The 17,844-nt window shown below is 30.8% G+C and overlaps 1 protein-coding gene across 1 annotated transcript in view; it reads right to left on the reverse strand.

Annotated features, from left to right (window-relative positions):
- Positions 1–17,844, reverse strand: part of LOC110029039 — a 194,533-nt gene that overhangs the window by 164,584 nt on the left and 12,105 nt on the right. Inside the window, 5 exon segments of the mRNA XM_020731152.1 lie at positions 221–395; positions 479–573; positions 9,809–10,024; positions 10,119–10,283; positions 10,432–10,704. Coding sequence (XP_020586811.1) covers positions 221–395; positions 479–573; positions 9,809–10,024; positions 10,119–10,283; positions 10,432–10,704 — 924 coding nt within the window.

Below are 17,844 nucleotides of genomic sequence, written 5' to 3' on the forward strand. Positions count from 1 at the left end.
AGAGAGAGAGAGAGAGAGAGAGAGCAGTGATGTTGAAAACACTACAGCTGCATGGAATGTGAAATCTATTTATAAAGTTACAGTGAGGAAAATATCAAAAGAAATTTGCACAAATTTGATGAACTAAATGAATTATAACGAGCAATTGTAGAATATCACAAATAGAAATGATAATGAAAATTGGAAGAAAACAAAAATTGGTAAATGTCCAAATGTTAACCTTGCGAGGAATGTTATTAATAGCCTCTATGTGATTCTGGGCATCTTTCAATAACCATATCCCTAAATGAAACTGGCCCTCCTTTCCAATATCCAGACAGTCCTCCATGGCTCCTAAAGCAAGAAGAACTGATTCGAGAGCATAGCGCATCTGCATAAGCTCAATATCTTGCATCCTAGTAAAAGTCATTTCAATTAATTTTTAAGTCGACAGCATAATCAAATACAAAAATAAAAAATATCAAAATAAGTTACAAACCTCTTCCATGCTTCAGCTGTAGAAGCAATTGGCTGCAAGCTAAGGAGCTCAATTGCATCTTGAAACTTTATTTCAGGAACTACATCAAACAGAACCTACAAAGGTTTCACTAATCAATATGATTCTTAAACATATAAATAATTTAAAGTGAAAAAGAATCAACTTTGTTGCCAGCATATGCGACAAGATTCTTCACAAAAAGATGAAAAAAATCAATAAAATAATTGCTGATCATATGGTACTGAAATAGAGTGGAATTTTAAAAATAGAAAGAACACAAAGTAAAGATTACCAATCAGAAAGTTCTAGGAATAATTAAATGTGTTGGTTTCTCATACAAATTTCTTTTGGTGAAAGAGAACTAGCAGCAAATTAATAATGAGAAGCTTGAAATACCATCATTATTAAAGTTCAAAGAGGACAACCTCATTTAGCATCTGATTCGTTTCTGTAACTAACAAATGCGTGTGCAGCATACAAGCGTGACACCTATTAAGTCTTAACCTACTAAGAACTCAAACGTACAAAGGGACATTTATTTTTGTTTAAACTATACTCATGGCCTTCAAGAGAAAAGACTCAAGCCAAAGTTAAACTACCAGTGATAATCGATATAAAAAAAATCAATTATTATTAGTAAGATAATTACTTTGATAACAATAAAATGAGAAACCTCATGAGTCCACTAATTTAGAATAAGGATAATTATATAATTAGCAATAAATTGTACAACACTCACTAAATCTGAAAGACTTTCCAAACTTGATTATATCCTACACTAGCACTCAACCTCAAGAAGGGGCATATATATTAACTATACCATTTTACCGTGTAGGTTTCAAAAATGGAGGAAACAGCGATCACCAATAAAGCTAACAGGTAGTGGTTCTTCACTAGCAACTTGAGTAATGATCTTATATGACAGACCAACATTCTTGATAAAATAAAAGTGAACTTCGAATTGTTCAGTCCTTTTTATGGAACATAAAGCTACTACATAAGTGGTTAAGTATCAAAGCATAAAAATATGAGCTGAATAAGAAGAAAATCAAACTTTCAAGAAAAGTTTTACAAACATCATTGCTCAAACAAAGTTAAGCATAGCCATATATTTCACTTCAACATTGGATCTTGCCATAATCATTTGCTTCTTACTCCAGATCACAAGATTGGTATTGTATCCAAAAGTTAATTTTTTATCTATACTGAACATAACTTATCAATATCAACAAAAACTTAAACTCTTAAGTGATTATTACTATGAAAGAGTATTTCTTTTCCATGAGATTTCTTGACACCCTTTAAAATCGTCATGATCACCTTCCAATATTTCTTTGTCAAATTTTGCAATATTAACTAACCACACCAACAACAAAATATATATCAAATCTAGTGACAGTCAGATAAGAATACCAACCATGCGTTGACAGAGAGAAGCATTTTTTTTTTCCGTCATTATGAAATGTCTGAAGAGTATCCAAAGTAGTGTCAGCAAGCGTGTGCCCCAGAAGACTATTCTTCAACAAAATTTATAGTTTTTTCTTTTTTTTTTTTTTTGAAGAAACCCTTTCTCCGAAAAAAAAGTCAAATATTTTGGGCATAATGAATCTTTGACTGGATCTTTGATTACAAGCATCTTTTGAATATAATACTTTATCTTAGCATCGCACAAAGTGTCACTTTCTATGATAAGAATATTTTTAACGAACAAGAATCACAATGTTAGAGAGTATCAAACAAAGAAAAAAAGATCAATGGTACTACTTTGTAGTTCATTCATTAGAAACCTGCAGCGTGTGTAGAATGATGCGCAAGATATTTGATTTAAAACAAATATAAGCTTTATAAAGCTTGCATAATTACCCAAAAGCTTACTTGATACAAAACAACTTCGTTTCCCATAAAGTGAAGCATGATTCTAATTTATCCTTGAAAGCTTTACCACACATGCAACTTAACAATCTCATATATCCTACACTACACGGAAATAAAAGGCCATAGCTTAATAATAAGATCCATATAAAATCATTAACCTAATTTCAATTCTGTAAAATGTACATTAAACCTCCATGAGATCATCTTATCACACAAATCTCCATAGCACTTCATCAATTAAACTATCCACTCTTAATTCCAGAAGTAACAGCAAATACAAGATACCTAATCAAATCAATTTTAGATTTCATATCTTCTAATATTATTGAAGAATAATTGTTAATAAGAGTTAAGTACAAAAATGGTCCATAATTTACATGAGGCCAATCAGCTACAAAGTCTATAAAAGTGTCAAACTAGCCCAAAATATATAAAAATGTCAAAACTAGCCCGAGTCTTTTAATGGGATCTAAAATACTCTTCTTATTAAAGAGTATGTGGCTATCTCAACATTTATTAAATAACTCCCCCAAGTAAATCGGCATTTCTATAGAATTCAGAACAAGAATGGCCCCCTGCAAAGAGTTAGGGATCCATTTTGACATTTTATTTGTACTAATAGCATCCTCACTAAAATCATATCATATAACAATTCTTGCTCTACTAACTCTAATGGCTTTATCTTCTATAATTTTCCTGTATTGTTTTATTTTTTTAGCCCATTTCAATAAATGTTTCGCCAATTAAAACCATACCTAAAACATAAAATAGAGTAACATTCATTTGAATATCATGTGTAAGCAATGTCATAAACTAACATAAAAGGATATAGATTTAATGTTAATATTTGATATAAATGCTAATTAAAATTTTTTGGGACATTTCACAATTATTTTTAATACTAGTTCATGCACCGTATGCATATTCTTAGTAATGTCAATCTGTTTTTTACATGTACTATCTGCCATAAAGGATACTAAGATAATCTCTTTGATATTCAAGCACATGTCAACTCAAGATCAGTAAAAATTATATTTATAATAGAACTTTTAGCATTGAACCATATTGATTCTCCATTTTAAAAAAAGTTTTCTAAGCTTATCATTCTAGACTTTCTAAGACACTTATCATTCTCGGTCACATTTGCTTTATTTCCCCTTTTTTAGATTAAAACTACTGAAAGTAAGGATAATCTCAACCTTATCTTTGGGATTATTTTCCTTTACAAATAGAATAACTTGTATGGACTTTCAAATTGATTAATAAATAAATAAATAATTTCAAGAGATTGGCCATGATTGTTTATTTCTTCCAACAAAGACTAAAATTATGTATGTTGATTGCTTTGAGTTACAAACACTAACTTTCCTTTATTGTTTTCTTCTCATCTTACTCCAAAAATTTAAACAATCCTTTAATCTCCCCAAGATAGATTGCACGGTTTTCAAAAGTCTCGTATGATGCACTTTCACATTTTTCAATGTATTATGATTAATTTTAAAATTGTTTTATGATGCATGCATGCATGCCTTAAAAAATCTCAAGCATTTTGATTGTTTGGATGAAAGTACTATCAGTAAAACAAATAGTATTTCATTTTAAATCATTTCCTCATTATGTATATACACATGCATATGTAGAGGAACCAACTACAGATTTTATGAGTAGAAATCATCTTACACATTTCAATTCGCAAACCAATCCATTATTATATGGAGTAAATTTTTAGTTATGCCCCAAAGAGGAATCATTTCTTCTCCTCTAAATAGGGGGGTGGAGGGGGTTCTTAGCTGATATTCACCATTCAAAATTTTCATTCATTTTGTAGGGGTTCTAAGCGTTCAAAAGAGTTCTAAAGGTGTTGTTATATATGTGCTCATCTACAAGCCATAGATTCATAGCAAGTTCCTTATATACCATTGTATTCGTGTTCAAATCTTATTCCAACATTGCTTATATGACAAACAATATTTAAATTTTGCTCTTAAATAAAAATTTTATTCTTTAAATTAACCTATCCAACACACTTCAAAGGTGAGTGTGGTCAATGTCCAAATACATTGTAATTAAACGGGTTTCAAACCTATAGTGCTTAAAAAAAACAAATGCATAGATCTTCATTACTTTCACACAAAAAATACGAAAGGCACAAAATTTCCCGTGTCAGGATAATATGCATGAGTATTTATTCTTTTGTTTGCTCACTGTCTTAGAAAAATGTAAATAGGAACTAAATATTTTGTAGCTTTTTCTGAATTTTCACCTTATGCGAGGCCAAGATGGCGAAATCAACAAGTATGAGATCAAAATAGACACAATATGCAAGTTTTCCTATCTTATTTCCTTTCTTTTCACTTTATTATTATATTTTGTATTTATTTTTTATTTTTAAGAGAAAAAATGTCTGTATTTCTTTCTCTTAGAGAGAATGAGTTAGATAGATGGGGAGAGATGTCAACAATTTTGGATGAGTTTAATGTGTTTGCTCGATTGAGAAAAAGGTTAGGTGGATGAGCAAGTAACAGTGTGCAGGACCAACAACTATTTCGATAGTGTTTGACTATTGTGAGGATGAAATTGTTTGAGCAGAGGAGATAAAAGATGGGAGATGGGGTGTCGACTTGAGTTGCATATAGTTGAAGCTTGTTAAAAAGCAATTAACATTAATTTGAATAATTGAAGGACAAATTGTCGTAGTCCAACATTGGTCACAAAGAGTGCAATGAGAGAAGAGAGATCTCAAAATGGAGCATCCCGACTTGCAAGAGAGTTTGAAAGAGAGAGATAATTGATGGCAAATAAGCTCGATAGCAAGAAAGACTCGACGAATGAAGGAGCTAGAAAGAGTAAGAAATAGAATGTAAAAATGGAGTTTGTTCGATGGCAACGTAGGTGATAAGAATAAACTAGAAGCAGTTGAAGAAAATAAGACCGAGATTGGCTTTGGTTTTGGAGGTTAACAAGAAAGTGAGATGAGAGAAAAAGAGGGCCAGCAAAAATTGAAGAGGTTGTGAACAAAAGAGAAGATGATAGGCGGCAAGCTCACCTATAGTTTAGTCGACTTGAGGATTTTGAAGAAAGAATGGAATAGACAAAGCACAATTCAGGCGAATAAGAGAGAAAAGGGGTTGTGTGCAAAGAGCGAGAGAGGAGAATGGAGGGGATAGTGATACATAGAAAAGAGCAAAATAAATCTAGGCATGTAACCTATGGAAACAAGAGACAACATTTCAGTGTTTCTTAACGCCTGCATGGGGTCTTTTTTTTTTCTTTTTTTTCTTTTTTTTGAAAACAAAAAACAAGAAAACAAACAAAAAAAACAATTTGCTTGTCCGTTTTTTCATCTTTATTTTAAATTTGTTTTTAAAGACAAGAGGGTTGTTTTCAAAAAATAAAAAACATGTGACACGTGTTCTCTGCGTTTTGAAAACAGCCAAAACACGCTCAGCCCTAAATCCGAGCAAATCTCAATCCTCTTCCCTTCGATGTTAAGTTTGGGTACCAATTAATAAAATACTTAATTAAACTAATAATCATCTAATTAAATCATTAATTATTTAAATCGAACCTAAATGAATTTTAATTAACTCATAATTACTTAACTAACTTAATAATTAATCAATTAAACTCATTATAATTCAAATAAAATAGTAATAATTAAATTAAGTTAATAAAAATAAAATTAAAACCTTAAATTTTTTAAACAAATCATTACATATACAAATAATTAAATAAAACATTATACAATTACAAAACTAATTAATGAATTAAATAAATATTTAATTAAATTAATAATTATATAATTAAATCATTAACAAGTTAATTGGAAGCTAAATAAATTTATTTAACTCAATATTACTCAATTTAATAATAAATATACACAATTTACCTAATAATTAATCAATTAAACCTATAATAATTCAAATAAATATTAATCATTTAATTAAGTCAATGATAGTACAATTAAAACCTTAAATTATTTAAACATATCATAAAATATATAAAGACTTAAATAAAAAATTAAACAACTTAATAAAAATACTAAATAATGAATTAATTAATTATTTAATTAAATTAAAAATCATCTAATTACATCATTAATAATTTAAATGGGACCTAAATGAATTTAATTAACTCATAAATACTCAACTTAATAATAAATCTATTAATTAACATAATAATTAATCAATTAAATTCATAATAATTCAAATAAAATATTAATTATTCTATTAAATTAATAATAATAAAATTAAAACCTTAAATTATTTAAACATATCATTAAATATAAAAATAATTAAATAAAACATTACACAACTTAATTAAAATACAAATTAATTATTTATTTAATTATTTAATTAAATTAGATGAAATTTTGATTAATCCATAAAATTCTACAAAAAATTAATAACTAAATATTTTGATTAATAAAATAATTAATTAATTAATTTCAATAACTCACCAAAAAAATTAACTAACATGTTAAATAATTAAGTTAATTATGTTAGCAGTTATTACAATTTAATTAATTTTTTAAAAAGTATATTTTTGTCTTTTAAAAAAATAAAAATACCCAATTAAACATGTTTTATATTTTAAAAATATATATATAAATCATAACAATACTCTAAAAACAGAAAAAAGAAAACAAAACAAAAATAAAACAGATTGAATATAAAAACAAAAATAAAAGAGACTGAATATAAAAACAAAAAATAAAACAGAAAGTGAACCCAAATAGGGTCTTATACTTAATCTTTTTTTCAATGAGAGGGTATGACAAAAGATTGGGCAGAATGGGTGTTCAGTGCCACTACACTATCCTAGGTTTGCAGGTACTCAAGAATTTTAGGCAAAGATTATATTTTATCCCGTTTTAAATATAGTTCAATGAAAAAGATTTTAAGTTTAGTTCAATAATAATGATTTCTTTTATTTCTAACTATTATTATTTATGTATTTGATAAAATATATTTGAATTTGAAAACTTCAATCATTCTACTTATATTAGTATTGTGCTTGTGTATATATAGCTTTAATTTAATAATAATAGGATTAAATTTAGTTATAATATATAGTCGTTAACAACATAACAATAAATTTTTTAATAGAATTATTTAATCCAACAAAAAATTAGAATTTTTTTTGGTGATTTTAATTTAAAAATGTAAATTTTTTTCATAACATGCAAGACAATCCTGACAAATTTTCTATAGCTTTAACATAGCAACTTTGTATCAAGATTTTTCTTGTTTAAATTTTGCTTCATATTTTCTTCATTTAAAAATTCCAATTATGTGAGGGTTTGCCTCAAGCAATTTGATGATCTATTAGACTTAATGTGAACCAGTTGAGTTAACAAGCAACAATGTCATACTTATTATGGGTGAAATGTTGTGGACATATTTTTGTGAAATATTGCATTTGTTATTCTTTTTTTAACGTTGCATCTGACTGCTTTAACCCCTAATGAACAATGGCCAAGAAAAAGTGCTCATTCATTCTTGTCCTTAAGCAAACAATTTTAGATATAAATTGCAAACATAGAGTTAGCAAGTGTCATTTATAAAATAAGTAATGATGTTTAGATTTACTTTTAATCTCTTCAATTTTATCTAGAAATCCTATGTAAGTTAAAAATTTCAATATTAATACAGCATAATTATGCTTGGTGTCACTGTGCTAAATTAAACCATTAAGCTCCAGTTTCGTATAGATCAATACAATGAGTTAAACTAGAATATAAGAATATTAAACTAGATCAACTTTTTAGACTTGCTAAGCCACTTACAATTCTAGGCCAAATTTGCTTTATTTCATTTTTTTTATTGGATTAAAACTAATGAAAATAAGGATAATCTCAACCTTACCTTTGGGAATATGTTCCTCTACAAATAGAAAACTTGTACAGACTTTCAAATTGATTAATAAGTATAACAATTTCAAGAGGTCAGTTATCATTGTTTATTTCTTTCAACAAAGACTGACAAGAGTCATTTATAAAATAAGTATTAATGTTTAGATTTACTTTTAATCTCTTCAATTTTCTCTAGAAATCCTATGTAAGTTAAAAAATTTCAATATTAATACAGCATAATTATGCTTGGTGTCACTGTGCTAAATCAAACCATTAAGCTCCAGTTTCGCACAGATCAATACAATAAGTTAAACTAGAATATAAGAGTATTAAACTAGATCAACTTTTTAGACTTTCTAAGCCACTTACAATTCTAGGCCAAATTTGCTTTATTTCATTTTTTTTATTAGATTAAAACTACTGAAAATAAGGATAATCTCAACCTTACCTTTGGGACTATTTTCCTTTAAAAATAGAAAACTTGTACGGACTTTCAGATTGATTAATAAGTATAACAATTTCAAGAGGTCGGATATCAATGTTTATTTCTTTCAACAAAGACTAAAATTATGTATATCGATCGCTCCGACTTACATACATGGGCTTTCCTTCAGCTTCTTCTTTTTATCTTATTTGCGGAATTTTTTTTTAGATTAAACCATTGAATATAAGGATAATATCAACCTTATCTTTGGAATTATTTTCCATTGCAAATAGGATAGCTTATATGGACTTTCAAATTGATTAAAAAATAAACAATTTCAAGAGGTCAGTTATGATTGTTTATTTCTTTCAAACAAAAACTGAAATTATGTATGTAGATCGCTCCAAGTTACATACATGGACTTTCCTTTATCCTCCTCTTTCTATCTTATTTGCGGTAATTTTTTTTAGATTAAACTATTGAACATAAAGATAATATCCACCTTATCTTTGGGATTATTTTCCTTTACAAATAAGAATAACACTTATATGGACTTTCAAATTGATTTAAAAATAAACAATTTCAAGAGGTCAGTTATGATTGTTTATTTCTTCCAACAAAGACTGAAATTATGTATGTAGATCGCTCCAAGTTACATACATGTACTTTCTTTCATCTTCTTCTTCTCATCTTACTCCAAAATTTGCACAACCCTTTAATCTCCCTCCCCCCCCCCAAACATCTCTCCCTTCCTTCAAGTATAACTAGGCCACAATTTCATCTCTTACACTTTCTTAAGCTATTAAATGATAACATATACTTATAATAAAACGAGATATGATATAGAAGTTAGAACACAAAATATTTTTGTTAATAATAAGAATATTCATGATGATAAGAAATCGAATTGATTTTCATCAGAACAATAACAATATAAAGTTGTTAATCACAATATGGTGGAAGAAACCTTTTAGAAAATATTATCCTGTAATAGCTACAGTACATGAAGGAAACTTGTAGAAATTTATAACTTCGTTGAATTTCTAATTATTCAAAATCTAGAACTTTTCCACAGTTAGTAATGCATGATGGTGTAATTTATTTTTCCTCTTTTTTTTTTAATGTCAAGTTTATGAAAGAGCATAATGCTATTACATTCTACTCTAAAAGAACATACCCTCATAGGAGTTTCTACCGAAAGCCGTTCAAGTATGAAGTTCTCAACAAAACTGTCCGAATCCTCATATTCTTTTGCATCTAAAACCTGCTCCGTATGAGAGAACAGTAATGAGGCCTTTGAGTTCCAAGGCCGTCCAGAATTTATGCAGGCAACAAATGACGCAACATCCAGATGAAAGCATAAAAGATCGCACTGATACTCCACACAAGAGATCTGTCAAGATGAGTAAACAAAGTTGGTCAATTATGTCAATAAACAAAAGTTTGAGACTCTAGAAAAATATGAAAAGGACAGAAACTAAAATTACCTCATCCTTTTTTCCGTACAAAGGATATTCTTCCATCCTTAGAACCTGTGATTTACTAGTCCATAAAAGCTGCATTAGTTTTCTTCTAGCAGCAGTCCTGCCAGACAACAAGTCCCAACCTAATACAGCCACAAGAGGCTGAAGAAGGGGGAACAATGAAAGGACCTACAACAGATAACAGTCAGAAAGAAGAATAGTTGGCATAAAATAAACGCCATGTAGCAACTTAAAACGCTTGTGATGATATTAAAGTCGCTCCACAAGTGAAAACAAAATAGCTCCGTTTAGATTAAATGACAAACACACCACATACATCACTAGCCACTTGAAGCTGTCCTCTCTTTACAGCAGACAGAGCAGAATCCATAACACATTCAAGTATATGAACTCCAGATAGCCTGGCATAATGGTACAGGTCTGTCTTGCAAGATCTGATAGCTATGTTTTGATCAGCCTTGATATCACTTCCAGAAGAACTTAATGCCTTAAGTGTTTCCAGATACTTCTGGAGGGGAAGAGGCATCAAGCTACTATTTGATACCCTGTGCTTCTCAATTTCTTCCAGAAACAACTCGTCTTGAATTAACTGAAAGCAAAAATACACAATTGAAAATAAAGTTAACTGTGACAGCCAGCTTGTTAAAAAAGTGAGGTACACAATGACACAACCCTTGAGCTGGACTAACCATGAAACAAATAAACTATCTTAAAAAGCAAAGGACATTAACAATGAAACAAATAAACTATCTTAAAAAGCAAAGGACATTATAATGCCCATTTCCAGTAAATAATCGAGAAGCTTTTACCCTTTCAATGTCCTTCTGGAAGTTCAATAAGTTATACAGCAGTTCGAAGCATCAGAAAATGTGTATTTGCACATGGTGTGTATAATACAAGCATGCACAAAAGTATAGTGCTTAGTGAAAAACAAAAAATTGGTACGAGCAGTTTATTTGTAATAATAATGATGTGCCGCAAAATACAAAGCTCAGACCAAATCCCACAATATAGATTCAGTCGTGAACTTAGGTTAGGCACAGATCAAGCAACATGGAAAAATGTTATATACTGATTAAAAAATTTAACATAAAAATTTTACCATATTTCTAGTAACCATTCAATATTTTCTCTTTATTCTACAGTAAAGTGTATAATACATGCATGGAGAAATTGGAAAAATATAAAGTGATGTAAGAAGTCAAGAGAACAATTTGTGATGCAAAAAATTCTCCTTTTAATAATATTTATGATGGATTAGATACTTGATGTGTCATCAACAAATTTTTATCAAGCACAAATCTCAATGCATTTTCTTAGAAAGAGTCATTCAATTTAAAATTCAAGATCATCTAGGCCTCGATTTAAGAAAGTTTATAATCAAACTTACCGCCTCAACAAAACGAACATAATGATGTGAAAATTGGTTCAATTCAGATCCGATCAAACCAAGATCAAGTTGTTGATGTACAACTGAAGGTTGTGGATCATCAATTGACTTGTTAAATGAAACCCATATTTTGCATATTTATGATCAAATCGAGTGTCCCGACGAGAAAAATCCAAAGAGCCCAATAACTAAATTTTGATGTCATTAAGGCACTCAAATCCTTAAAAAACACCTATGATTGAGGGGGTGAGCAAACATTGTCCGATCAAGTGGTTAAGAAAGTTACGCGTCGAAAGACCAAAATGTCTCTCCCCAAAATGATATAAATAGACCTCCTCTCATCACCTGAGAAGAGAAGAGAAGAGAAGAAGAGAATAAGTGGAATTCCAAAGTCTCTTCTAAAGAGAAGACTCGACGAGTAGCCATAGGCCTCCAAAGCCACCAAACACTGCCGACCGCCACTCATCGGTCATCATCCGTCGGCTACCGTCGACTACCACCAATCGTCATCTTGTAATAAGCAGTTTTGTTAAATTGAGTAAAAAATTAACATTAAAATGTACTCAAATTTTTGGATCTCTCAGATTTCAATCGAATCAATTTTATAAAATTCTACGCGTCAAAATAATCAATTTGATATACAATACTATGTCTAAATTTCGAATGGTTTGAGAAATAGAAAAAATAAAAGTTATGAATTTAATTGATTTAATTTCCCTTAATTCTCCTGCGCTCTTACTACTCCCAACCAACCTACCCTCACGTTTTTTACCCTCAATATGTGTCGAATGGAGGAATCCTCTCTAGTCTTCGAACCCCTCTACCATCTCTCTATTTCATCCGCATTTTCCCATCTCCCACTCTTATTTATCCCTACGACAGACACGAGTAGGGCCAGATGGGCGGCCAATTGAATGTCACAGGCCATGAATCCGAATTATGGGACCAAATCAAAAGTTACAAAACTGATTTTAGCAACATTTGAGACTTTCATTTCCTTCCTCTTGCTTCCTTTTGAGATTTACCATAAATCATGCATCTTTTATGTTTCTGATAGCAGTCGGAGGCACGGATCTTGTGTCGAAAGTGGTTTGCGAGTTTTCGTAGGAGCCTTGGCACAAAATCAGCAAAGGGGAAGGAAAGATTGAGAAGATAGCATAAGGGAAGAAGAATTAGCAGCTTTGGAGAAGGGTTGGGTTATCAAAAAGCTGTTTAAGGTATGTTTTTGCAAATTAATTATATTTTTAGTTAAATCACTTTAGAAGCTAAGATATCCTGAATTCAAAAGTCATTTAATATTTCAGGCTGGTTACCTGAGGCTGCGAGTTCGAGGCAAGCGTGTGGAAGCTAGTCATACAGTGGCTCTACAAATTTCAGGCAAATAGTTCTATGTTAATTTAAGATGAATAATTTGATTAATAGAAATTGATTAAATCTTTAAGTTTAATATTACATTTTATAGATTATTAAGATCAACATTAAAGTTACTGCAACATCCAACTAATTACCGAAGATTAAGAATTTAATGTAGTAACCGAGATAAGTAATCACATTTCTAAATTTTAGTAATCTTCTTTATTTCAAAATATATGTTTGACTCCATGTATCTCCTAGATTAGTTAGATCTTTCATGATGTTTGAAAAAATAGAACTGTATGAGATGCATGATGTGTATGATATACATGATATACAAGATAGGCATGATAGGAAAGATCTGCATGATAAATACGATAGAAAGATAGATGCATAATATACGAGATATTCATAATACAAATGCATGATAAATAGTTGCACAACATAATAGAAATGCACGTTAGTAGATACATAAAGATGTCTCAGAATAATGTATGCTATGAAGAATAAAATGACTAACATAAAAATGCTTGTATGTGCATATTCAGAGAAGTTCAACCACTAACAATACAGGGAATGGATGCCAATGAACTCGCACATATAGAATTTTCTATCTCCCTAGATAATTGTAGTATTTAGTTAACTAACCACTGTATAGACGGGATAATATCGGTCAAGGGCGAGTAAACTAAAACTTACCTCCTCAAACAATTGTGATGTTTACATTGCTAATCACTATATCGATCAGAAAATATCGGTCAGGAGGCAGGTAAAGACCTTTCTACACTTAACAATTGTGATGTTTTCATCGCTAACTGTTGTGCCAACGGGAGCCGGCAGACAATATTGGTAAGAGTGTGTTAGATTTTATTGACGGTGATCCTCACAAAGACAGATGTATATGTAAAGAGAATAAAGTAAAGTAAAAAAAAAACATATATAAGACTTGAATATTTTAATTTAGAAAATGTTATTGAGACATGCATTATCATATATAAGATTTCTTAAATAAATAAGAAAGGCTGGCATGTTATAATATTTCTTATAAAGATATGAAGACCAGCATACATATTAAAATCTTTACTTTTGAGTTACTATGGTTTATGAGTGTGATTATTCCAGAGTTATCTTTAGATAACTCAATATATTATTTTAATAATTTTGTTAGGTTCTAAGCTTTTAAACAAGATGAATAGAAGAACAGATGTATATAGGAGGCGAGAACAACAACCAAAAAGTTATAAATTTCTACTTGTTAAAAGTGGCTTTTTCATGTATAATTGGATATTAAATTGTTAGTGGTAGAAGAGAGTAGCAGAGAATTTATTTTCATCATTCGACTGTCTGTTCCCATCTTGGTTAATTCTAAACCTCAGGTCGAATCGTGACAAAAGTGGTAGCATAGCAGAAGATTTGGATTAATAGCATGAATTATAATGAAAGAACAAATAAGATGATTGGATTAAGTTATGAATAATAGAAACTGAAAAGTTTAATCGAGTCTAATTAAATTATATGGTTGTTATTTCAGAATTATGGATGATTATTAGAAAGAGATCATAGATGATAATGTAGAATCTGATGTGCTTACCAGTAAATGTTGGTGTATTATGTGATATGATGAATGTTGTGACTCAACTGGTTAAAAATTCGCAATCTCAAACTAGTAACAGTGGAGAAGCACCAATGGATAAGTACTTGAGTCTCTTTCAAGATATGAGACCACCTTTGTTTTCTAGAGAAGGGTCAATGGAAGTTGAAAACTAGCTTTTGATAGTGGAGAAGATTATTAATGGGTTGTCATGTCCACTAGAGAGAAGAGTTGCCTTGGCCAATTTTGCTTTTAAAGTGAAAACTAAAATATGGTGGCAAGGTCAGATACAAGAGAAACTTGGAGACAGAAAAAGCCACTTGGTGTAGTGGAACAAGTTTGTGAGATCCTTCAGAGATTGGTTTATACCATTGTTTACCAGGAAACAGATGCAAGATAAATACATTAGTTTGGTGCGAGAAGATCAATTATTTATGTTGTATGAAGTGGAGTTTACTATGCTATCGAGATATACACCCCAACTCATTTCAAACGTAGAGAAGAAATGCCAGAGAGTTCTTTTTGACTAAAAGATTCAATCAGGCTGTCACTAGTGTCACTTGGGATTGAAAACTATTCCATGCTAGTGGAGAGGAATATGCGGGTGTAGGTTGATTTCCAGTAAACTCAGAAGCGTGGAGATTTGAGGAAGAGAAAAAGTTCAAAAGAAGTGACGCCAACAATTCACTCGGGAGAGGAAGAGTCTATTGGAAGGAAGATAAAGTCCTACATTGGTAGAGTTGTTAGACAGGCTGTCAATAGCACTATATAGCCCTATGTTAAGTGTGGAAAATAACATTGTTGTGAATGTTTTGTTTGGGATGAAAGGGCGTTACTTATGCAAACAGCATGGACATCAGAGGAGAAACTGCCCTAAGTCTGAGCAAAGATTCACATCAGATGTTAACCGAGGAAGACATCCAGCTCAAAGAAAGTTTAAAGAAAGATCTACTTCTAGAAGTGGTCAGCAGAGGATAATAGAAGGTGGCACGAAGACTCGTAGTGAACAATTAAGGCAAAACATTGACCCAAGGGTTTATTCCTTAACTCATCAGGAAGTAGAAGAGCATATTGCCACTAATGTTGACGCATGGAATTTGATGGATAAATTGTCTTTTCAATGTCGCGTTGGATTTATCAAATGTATAGTTTATCACATATGTTTTTAGTTACCACTTCACAGGAAATAAATTTTTGGAATCACTTAATATTTCATTCTCATAATATATATAGTTGATGTGGAGTTCATGAATTTTGAGAACAAAATGTTATAAGGGAGTGAGATTGTAATAAGCAGTTTTGTGAAATCAAGTAAAAATTTGATAATTTTAAAATTCAACCCAAATTTCGGATCCCTCGAATTTCAATCGAATCAAATGTATAAACTTCTACACAACAAAACGATCAATGTGATATATAATACTATATATAAATTTTGAATTGATTCGACAATTAAAAACTTGAAAATTTTGAATTTAATTAAACTAAATAACTCCTTAATTCTTCCAAACCCTTACTGTTCCCAACTGACCTACCCTCGTGTTTTTAACCCTTTAGATGTGTCGAATGGAGTAATCCTCTCCAGTCTTCAAAACCCTTTCCCATCTCTCTGTTTCATCTGCATATTCCCATCTCCCTCTCCTATTTTCCCCTACCGCAGGTGCCAGTGCCCAACTACCATAATTAGACATGAACAAAGCCAGGTGGGTGGCACGCCTAATGCCACAGGCCACGAATCTGAAATCTGAGATGAAATCAAAAGGTAAGAAACTAGTTTTAGCGACATTTGCAACTTTAATTTACTTTCTCTTGCTTTCTTTTAAAATTTGCCCCAAATTGTGAATCTTTTTCATTTCCAATAGCCGTCAGAGGCGTCGATCTTTTGTCGGAAGTGTCAAAAGTAGTTTACGAGTTTCCATAGCGGTTTTGGCGCAAAAACAACGAAAAGGAAAGGAAGATTCAGAAGATAAAAACATGATAAAAGATTTGGCAACTTCAGAGAAGGATTAGGTTGTCGAGAAGTTGTTTAAGGTATGTTTTGGCAAATAAATTATATTTTGAGTTAAATCACTTTAGGAGCTAAGATATCCTAAAGACCCAAGTCATTTAAAATTTAAGGTTGGTTAACAGAAGCGGCGAGTTCGAAGAAAGTGTGTGGAAGCTTGTCGTATAGTGGCTTCGTCAATTTCAGATAAATAATCATATTCTAATTTAAAAAGAATAATTCGATTAACATAAATTGCTTCAACCTTAAATTTTAATATTATGTTTTATAGGTTATTAAAATCAACATGAAAGTTACCACAACATTCAGCTAGTTAGCGAAGATTAAAAATTTAGCATGAAAACTAGAGATGTCAAAAATTGACCCGACATGCCAACCCGACTCGAACTCAACTCAAAAAATTAGGATTAGAGTTGACTCGAATATTTTTCAAGGGTTCAGGTCTGAGAATTTGACTCGTTAATTATTTAGGTCGTGTTTGGGTTAAACCTCAAAACCGAAACATGACCTAAATAAGCATGAAATTTCAAATCGGGTTCAGGTTAGCGGGTCAAGCTCGGGTTTGGGTCTTAGTTTTTGACTTGTTTATTATTCGGATTGGGTCATTTTTTGGTCGAACCCGAACCCAACTCGCTGACCCGAATTGACATCCGAAGTGGTAACCAAGGTGAGTAATTGTATTTTAAAATTTAAGTAATCTCTTTTATTTCAAAATATATATTCAACTTCAAGTATATTCTAGTTTAGTTAAATATTTCATACTATTAGACAGAATAGATATGCAATAAAGATATGCATGACATGCATGATATATATGATATATGTAATGTGTACGATAGGTATAATAGGATAGATATACATGATAAACATGATGGAAAGAGATATACATGATATAAGAGATATACATAAGAAAAGAGATATGCATAATACAAGTGGTATACATGATGAATAGTAGCACAGCAGAGGAGATGTGCATGTCAGTGATGCATGAAAATGTCTCAGGATAATGTATGTTATGAAGATTGAAATGACTTATATATGAATGTTTATATATGCATATTCAGAGTAGTTCACCCTTAACGATACACGTTAGGGATTCCATTGTACCCGTGCGCGTTGAGTTTTCTTACCACCCTGGATAATTATGATAGTTCACCAACCACTGTGCTTACGAGATAATATTAGTTAAAGTCGAGTAGACAAGAGCTTACATTCTCAAACAATTGTGATATTTGCATAGTTAATCGTTATACTGACGAGAAAATATCAGCCAGGAGACAGTTAAGGACATTTCCACACCAAACAATTGTGATGTTTAGATCACTAACCGTTGTGTCAACGAGAGTTGAAGGAGCAACATCGGGCAAAGGTGTATTAGATTTTGTTGACG

Source organism: Phalaenopsis equestris, unplaced genomic scaffold (assembly GCF_001263595.1).
Source record: "Phalaenopsis equestris unplaced genomic scaffold, ASM126359v1 Scaffold000002, whole genome shotgun sequence".
NCBI lineage: Eukaryota > Viridiplantae > Streptophyta > Magnoliopsida > Asparagales > Orchidaceae > Phalaenopsis > Phalaenopsis equestris.